Source organism: Triticum aestivum, chromosome 5B, assembly GCF_018294505.1.
Source record: "Triticum aestivum cultivar Chinese Spring chromosome 5B, IWGSC CS RefSeq v2.1, whole genome shotgun sequence".
NCBI classification, from domain to species: Eukaryota; Viridiplantae; Streptophyta; class Magnoliopsida; order Poales; family Poaceae; genus Triticum; species Triticum aestivum.
In genome coordinates, this window is record NC_057807.1 from 316,338,967 (window position 1) to 316,347,414 (window position 8,448).

At 43.9% G+C, this 8,448-nt stretch overlaps 1 protein-coding gene across 1 annotated transcript; it reads right to left on the bottom strand.

The window, feature by feature from the left end:
• Positions 1-7,083: 7,083 nt before the first annotated feature.
• On the bottom strand, positions 7,084-8,150 carry LOC123116034 (keratin, type II cytoskeletal 1). The gene is made up of 3 exons (XM_044537048.1): positions 8,010-8,150; positions 7,842-7,920; positions 7,084-7,744 (listed from the first exon to the last, which is right to left on the bottom strand). The coding sequence occupies exons 1-3, from the start codon at positions 8,016-8,018 to the stop codon at positions 7,326-7,328; spliced, it is 507 nt and encodes a 168-aa protein (XP_044392983.1). The 5' UTR covers positions 8,019-8,150; the 3' UTR covers positions 7,084-7,325.
• Positions 8,151-8,448: the final 298 nt, after the last annotated feature.

Consider the following 8,448-nt stretch of genomic DNA (forward strand, 5'->3'; position numbering starts at 1 on the left):
TTAAGCTAGGCATTTAGTGCTCAAGTAATGGATCCACCCGGATCCCAAGGTATATCAAAGCCAATTTTAATTAACAATGATTTGTAATTTAGTAGTGATCACAAAGTAACATATATCATGCAACAACGAAGTCTAAATCTCTTCCTATGCATCGGCATGTCATAAAAGAACAATTCATGCACATATAGTAAAGGCCAATGCATAGTATAAGCAATTTCTTGCAATTTTATCATATTGGAAACATAGAGAGGTGGAGATATAGTTCATCTATCATAATAATTACAAGTAGGAGCAGCAAGCACATGCATATTACATCTATCAAAATCATCATGTGCAATGGTAAAAGGCAACCCATTAATATAATCCTTAATAAGCACAAACTTCTCCGATATAATGTAGTTTGGAGAATTCAAAAAGATAATAGGACTATCATGCGTGGGTGCAATAGCAACAATTTCATGTTTAACATAAGGAACTATATCAAGTTCATCTCCATAAGCATAATTCATATTGGCATCTTGGCCACAAGCATAGCAAGCATCATCAAAAAGGGATATTTCAAGAGAATCAATGGGATCATAACAATCATCCTTCAGTAAGCACAAAGGGGAATTAAACAATGTATGAGTTGAAGAGTTACTCTCATTAGAAGGTGGGCACGGGTGATCAATCCACTCTTCCTCCTTTTGTTCTTCGCTCTCCTCATCATCTTTTTCATCCAATGAGCTCACAGTTTCATCAATTTCTTCTTCCATAGCTTCCTGCAAAATATTAGTCTCTTCTAGGACAGTGGAGACTTTCTCAATAAATGATTTAATATAGTATTTGTATTCATAATTTTCATAGCAATATCTAAGTATAGCAAGATTTTCTGGTCTATAACCTGAATCATCAAAATCATCAAATGCTTTAAACATAGATTCAATCTCATAAGCACCCATAAGAGCAACAAATTCTTCTATTTGTTCCACATCATAGTAATCATATCTACCATTAGCATAAGAAGCTAAGGTTTCATTATCATTAAATTTGCATGAAAAGGGAAGGTGTGGAGCCTTCATCCTAGAGCAACAAGTATAATCATATCTCAAGCATAGTTGATGAGCATACCAACGCAACATAATAAATTGATCCCATAATAGTTTCCCTTTTTGTGTCGAGCGATAATCCCTAAAGTATTCACGTTGATCCAATGTGTCTCCCATTATAAAGTTAAATGGGGTTTTCTCAGGATTATCAAAATAGTACATAATATCTTTCACGTAATGAGAATCGGGGGTTTTAGGAGTTACCCCATCTACATGAGTAGCAAGTACATCTAATTTTTTTGGTATTTTGTGTTCCATATCCATAACTAAAGATAGAGAACAACTAAGAACAGCAAATAAAAATTACTTAGTGATAAAGCAAACAAGCACACACAAGAATATTCACCCCACGCTATGACTCCCCGGCAAGGGCGCCTGAAAAAGGTCTTGATAACCCGCAAGTATACGGGATAGTTGTAGCCTCTTTCGATAAGTAAGAGTGTCGAACCCAATGAGGAGCTAAAGGTAGAACAAATATTCTCTAAAGTGCTATCTGCCACTGATACGACTTACGCACGCTTGACGTTCGCTTTACCTATAACAAGTATGAAACTAGAAGTACTTTGTAGGCGTTGTTGGATAGGTTTGCAGGATAATAAATAGCACGTAAATATAAACTAGGGGCTATTTAGGTAAAGAAGCAATAAAGTAAATATAACGAGTGTGGAAAAGTGGTGGTAGGAGTTGTGAAATTGTCCCTAAGCAATTGACTACGTTACTAGACCGATAATCACTATTGCAATTCTATTTGAGGGAGAGTCATAAGCTAACATACTTTCTCTACTTGGATCATATGCACTTATGATTTGAACTCAAGCAAGCATCCGCAACTACTAAAGATTCTTTAAGGTAAAACCCAACCATAGCATTAAAGTATCAAGTCCCCTTTATCCCATACGCAAACAACCTACTTACTCGGGTCTGTGCTTCTGTCACTCACGCCACCCACCATAAGCAAATCATAAACATATTGCAAACCCTACAGCGGGAATCCCTCACGCTTGCGCGACATAGAGGGCACAATAGGACAGCACCAATAATAAAACATGCAACTCAAACCAATCATAGCAATTCATCAATCACCGATAGGACAACAAAAATCTACTCAGACATCATAGGATGGCAACACATCATTGGAAAATAATATGAAGCATAAAGCATCATGTTCAAGTAGAGGGTACAGCGGGTTGCGGGAGAGTGGACCACTGAATATAGAAGGGGGAAGATGATGGAGATGTTGGTGAAGATGACGGTGGTGTTGGTGAAGATCGCGGTGATGATGATGGCCCCCGGCAGCGCTCCGGCGCCACCGGAAACAAGGGGGGGAGAGGCCCCCCTTCTTCTTCTTCTTCCTTGACCTCCTCCCTAGATGGGAGAAGGGTTTCCCCTCTGGTCCTTGGCTCCCATGGCTTGGTAGGGGCAAGAGCCCATCCGAGATTGGATCTATCTCTCTGTTTCTGTGTTCTCTGATTCTGCCCCTTCACCGTTTCCTTTATATCTGGAGATCCGTAACTCTGATTGGGGTGAATCTTTCGCCCAGATTTTTCTCGTAAAATTAGCTTTCTTGTGGCAAAAGAAGAGCGTCAACCGCCTTACGGGGGGCCCAGGAGAGTCCAGGGCGCGCCTGCCTCCCTGGGGCGCGCCCCCTATCTCCTGGCCCCTTCGGGCAGCGTCTCGCGTTGATTTTACTTCCCAAAAATCATAAATATTCCAAAATAATTCTCCGTCCGTTTTATCCTGTTTGGACTCCGTTTGATATTGGTTTTCTGTGAAACATAAAACATGCAACAAACAGGAACTGGCACTGGGCACTGGATCAATATGTTAGTCCCAAAAATAGTATAAAAAGTTACCAAAAGTATATGAAAAAGAATATTGGCATGGAACAATCAAAAATTATAGATACGACGGAGACGTATCAGTGAGCCTTTAACATGCCTAAATATAATTAGGGCCCTTAGTAAAATTAGGCTGTTTACAGGTGTAAATATCTCGAGCCCATAAAAAACATGGACCTTTAATAGACCGAAAGTGAGATTGGGCCCTGATTGTGCCAAATAACCCACTGGACTTAGCAGGCCGAAATGGTGGCCCATTTACGATGCGGATCTTTGATAGGCCGAAATTCGGACGGGCCGTAGATGCGCCGACCTAATACACGGGCCTTTAACAGGCCGAAACTTCGGTCGGGCTAGATTATCGTCATTTTTATATGGGCCGTTAATGGGCCCGATATGACGTTGGGCCACATATGACCCATGGTTTACGTCCGGCGTTAACAGGCCAAAAATGACAGCAGGCTGAAAGTGGCCCAAATCTATAGTGGGCCTCTAACAGGCCGAATGTCAGACATGGCCGAATATGACCCAAATTCTTCACGGTTGTTTATGGGCCAAAAGTTTTGATGGCCTGTAAATGGGCCCAAATGAAGCCGGACCTTTAACAGGCCGGAAATACACCAGGCCGTAATTCGGCCCAATTACTTAGCGGACAGTTAACGGGCCAGAAGTGACCATGGGCCGCGTTGATGACAAGTTTAGGACGGGCCGTTGACGGGCCGATTTGACAGAGAATGTTGGGCCTTTAGCTGGGCTAGCCCATTATGGTCTGCAGAATCTTGTGGGCCTTTAGCTGGGTCGGTCCATTGTGGACCGTAAAATCTTGTGGGCCTTTGGCTGGGCCGGCCCATTATGGTCTGCAAAATCGTGTGGGCCTTTAGCTGCGCCGGTCCATTATGGTTCGCTAAATTTTGTGGGCCTTTAGCTGGGCCGGCCCATTATGGTCCATAAAATCTTATGGGCCTTTGGTTGAGCCGTCTTATTTAAACTTTGTGGGTCAATTTTGGGCCGGTCCACGTGTCAACATATCATAGGCCCATCTTGACCGTTGGATGAGTGACACCTGTGCCAACGCGGAGCTGACGCGTGGATCTGTCAGCCAATGAGAATTTTACACGTGGAAAATCGGCATTGGTCGTGGCTGTTAACGGGTTATCGGATCCAAAATTTGACCCGATAGCTTAACGGCGTTCCGTTACGGTGAATGCCACGTGTTGGTCACCCTTGACGAAAGCACTTCTGTGACGCGCGATTTATCGTCATGTAAGTGGACACTTCCGTGATGATAATTTTGGTAATGTCATGGAACACTTCTACGACAGCACGGGTATGACTATCTTGATTCTGTCATAAAATCGTCATGGATGTACATGCATGACAGAAAACGCGACCTACTGTGACAAACACGTATCATCACGGAAGTGTATTTTTTTTAGTGTGGTAGCCTTTTATGTTTCTTCTTTTTTATCATTTGGGTGTGTTTGTGTTGTGGCCCAAGCAATTTTCTTTTATGACCTTGGTTGGGAAGTGGTTGTATGGATGTTTGCTTTATCTATAAAGCGGGGTGAAAGCCTGTTTCGAGTAGAGGTATTACTGACTGCCCTGCGATGAATGAGTGAGCTTGATAAGCCAAACACGTTCGTTTTTTCGTCTGTTCGAACTGTCGATAATTCTTTTATAGTACTCCCTCCATCTCAAAATAATTATCTCAATTTTATACTAGCTCTAGTACAAATTTATACTAAGCTCAAAACACTTATTTTGGGATAGAGAAAGTACCACCAAGCTCGATTTCCTTTGAGACTATCTCCGTTAGCTCTTGTACCCCAGAGCATAACTTTTTCCCAGGACTTCCGAGCACCTATCGGTTTTCTTAAGCCCATGTGTTAGCATACAACTGCTACTCTCAAGAAAATCCACCGAGTATATCCAAGCAGGAATTAGCATTCAACCAGGTTTCTCTTTGAGAACAACTTTGTTGACCCACGGTATTCTGGTGACTAGTTTATCTCCAGTATTTTTGAGTTAGTTCTATCTTTCACAGAAAAGAGATGTCTTTTTGTTCTCTGCCTCTTAGTTTTTAATATTCCAGGTGCTACCAAGTGCTTAAAATTTATAGGACTTACCGGACAGATTGGTACAGCTGAGGAGTCACACAATTCCACAAACGTGTGTTTTCCTCCCGGCCGTTCAATTAATAAACATGCTTGATAGTGCTGAAAATTTCTCTCGGATACTTCTAACCCAATTATTTTTTTCCCCGATTAACTATTAGGATTATGCTCTCTCTCCCTGCGCGCGCGCACCCCCATACCCCAGTAGTTTTGGAAGTTCTTTGGGAGCAGTTCCCTTGAGTTAGAAGGCCTTTCTTGACCTCCTTCATTTGTGTTCAAATCTCTTTGCTTCAACCCTCCCCCCCCCCCTCTCTCTCCCTCTCCCTCTCTCTCTCTGTCTCTCATGTGTTCTTAAGATAGTTCATTGCAGATGTTTTGAGCAGGTCATTCAACGAATTTGCTTGTTACTTTTGAAGGGTGTGTGTGTGTCTTCTAGATGGTTAAAAGTCACCTGAGATACTTCAAGTTCTGGTGAAGGATTCAAAAAGCTTGTACAAGGGCCGATGATCGCCTTGTTCGTGGAAGATCAACTCCAAGTTAAGTCTTGACCTTTTATGGTACCAAGTCATGATGTAATAGGTGGCCATACCCTCAGTGGGCTCTTTGTGGGCAACATTGTTGTGATGGTCCGAACCTTTCTCCATCAACGAGTAGGATAGCGCCAATTATTTGAATCTAGGTAAAACATATAATATATTTTTTCTTCCTGGAAAGTGCCCCTATAGTATAAATAGGAACTGAAAGTCACATCCCCGAGCAGTTGAATATAGGTGGTGGGATTGTACATCAATTCTTTGGACCAAACAAGCAATGCTCATTTGCTACGCAATGCCAGCTTGCACTCTTTTTGTGCCCCGGTTTGCTTTTCGACATCCCACAAAGCTATGGGGACATTTATCACTTTTGGAAACATTATATTTGTCGTCTCCCATAGAGCTTGGAACAAAAATTAAGAGCTTCCCACATGAAACTTGAAAGTTATAAATTGAAACTTTCTTGAGTCTCAACAAACCCCCAAATGTTTAACTAACACATAGACATAATTCAACTAATTTTTTTGAACTTTGAACGGCGTTGAGCGATCTTTTGACATAATTCCGAAGCCTCCAACTGAAGTTAAGATCAGCTTCTCGACAAGGTATTTTGACCTTTTAAACTAAATTTTTGATACCTTCTTGTTGAAATCAAGAAACTTTTCTCTGTACATAGGAGAACTTTATAACTTTGCACTACACTTTTGTCCAACCCAAAACGGAAAGGGAAAAACATTGCATTTTGCATGATTTTAGTCAATTAGATTAGTGCAGTAATTCTGTCGTGATTTTGATGGTGGGCAAATGGAGACTTTAGAGCATCTCCAACCACAGCCCTATTTTTGGGCACGAAAACATGGTGAAGTAAAAAATTTAGAGCACAAAAGCGCCTTTTTTTTGCACGAGCAAGCGCCGTCTCCAACAGCAGCCCCATAATAGGGCACAAAAACATTTTTTCCTTTTTTTGGCACGAGCAGCACCATCTACAACATCAACCCTATAATAAAGCACAAAAGGCGGTACAAAATAGGGCAAAACTGCTCCAACAGCTGCCCTAAAATAGGGTGTGAGCGGCATGGAGCGTATTGGTGTCGGCGGCGGGGTCGGACGAGCCGGCCATGATGCACGGCAGCTAGCCGGCGGGCGGATTCGAGAGTTTCCGGCCGCATGCAGGCGTCCGAAAGCAGCCTCACGTTTTTGGGCATCCGCCGAAGTGTCCCAAATTTGCCGCACGAGGAGCCTCTTTTTAATGCTGCCTAGTTTTTCTAAAATTTTATTTTAAGATTTGGCAGCTGTTGGAGGCCTTTTTTGACCTTTCCTGGGTCCACAGGGCAGTGATTGTACTGCATACTGCAGATGATCCTACCCCCCAAAAATAGGGCTGCCATTGGAGATACTTTTAGTCAGTTATAAGCCCGTCATGATTTTGATGCATCTCGCGCCGTATGAGTAATTTTGCATCTTGTGCTTCTATTCTTGCAAACACCTGAGTTTCTACCCCTCAAAAAAAGATACCCTGAGTTTCCTTTTATTCATTCCTCCTGTACAATCTGTTACTACGCTCCAAACCACCATTGCTGATCCAACCAACCTGTACTGTACATGCGTACTGCTCAGTGCTCAGGCAGCCAACATCGCTCTCCTCTCTCAGCCAACTTCTGGGTCAGGCCATCAATCATGGCCTGAACACAGCTCGCAACTCTCCTGATCTCTCGCCGACTCATCATCTCTCCTTAACTAACAACTATGCTACTACATAATGCTGCAGCCAGGATCCTGTTCTTGATGCTGATAAGCAGGAGGAGCAGGGTAGGAGGAGTAAACCGGGTAGGACGGCATGGCGTTGTACTGCTGATACGCGGGGTACGTGATCGGCGCAGCCGCGTTTTGAGAGTAGCCGCCGCCGCCGCCACCTTTGGAACCGCCACCCTCCTTGCCGCCAAAGCTCCCGCCGCCGTCGCCGCCGTATCCATAGCCGTCCTTCTTCTTCTCGCCGGCGCCGTACCCGTAGGCGGCGCCGTAGCCGTCCTTCTTCTTGTCGTCGCCGGAGGACACGCTGAGGAGCTCTGCGTAGCCTAGGCTGCGCCGGAGCATCGTCGTCAGCGAGATCGGGTCGACGCCATCCCCGACGATGATGATCTTTTCCCCCTCCATCGCCGCGGATGTCACGCCTGAGGAATTGAATTGAGCACCTCCTCGTAAGCACAAGAAGATGGAACGACGGATTACGGATTAACCGATTAACTGTTATCTGTGGCTTGTTCATACCTGACATGCCAACGGCAGCCTTGAAGGCCTTCCTCCTCTTCCTCTCATCATCCAGAGCCAACTTGAGGACAATCTTTTGCTGCAACAAATACAAAAAAATTCAGAACGACGCACAAAATTGAGCAAACTGAACACTTTGTCCTGGAACAAGACAAGCAGGTAACATACCTTAACCATCCTGCGACTTGCACCAAATCCCACACAACCTCTAGTCGATTTGTCCTTTTAGCTAGATTTGCAGCAGACTAAGCAGACTAGCTACTCTTGAAGAGTGGTTTTGCTTTCGTGCAATGTGACAGATGCAACAGACGAGCCGCCTCTTATGAGCAGCAAGGAGACGTCCTGGCCATTTATAGGCTGGCAGAGAGAAGAGAGGGACGAGGGAAGCAGCAACGAAGGGTCTGGAGAGAGAAATGTGGCCAAATGGGACAAAACAAGTAATCAGCCAATCAAACAGTACATTCTCTATACTGAATTATTGACGCGCCTGGCTCTGTGCCAAACGCTCGAGCTGGCTGCTGCTCCTCCCTGAAGCTCAATATCGTATTAGTGGTTGACACTCTCTGCTCGGTGCTAATGCGGCAGAAGTTTCCACGCATTTGCTCTT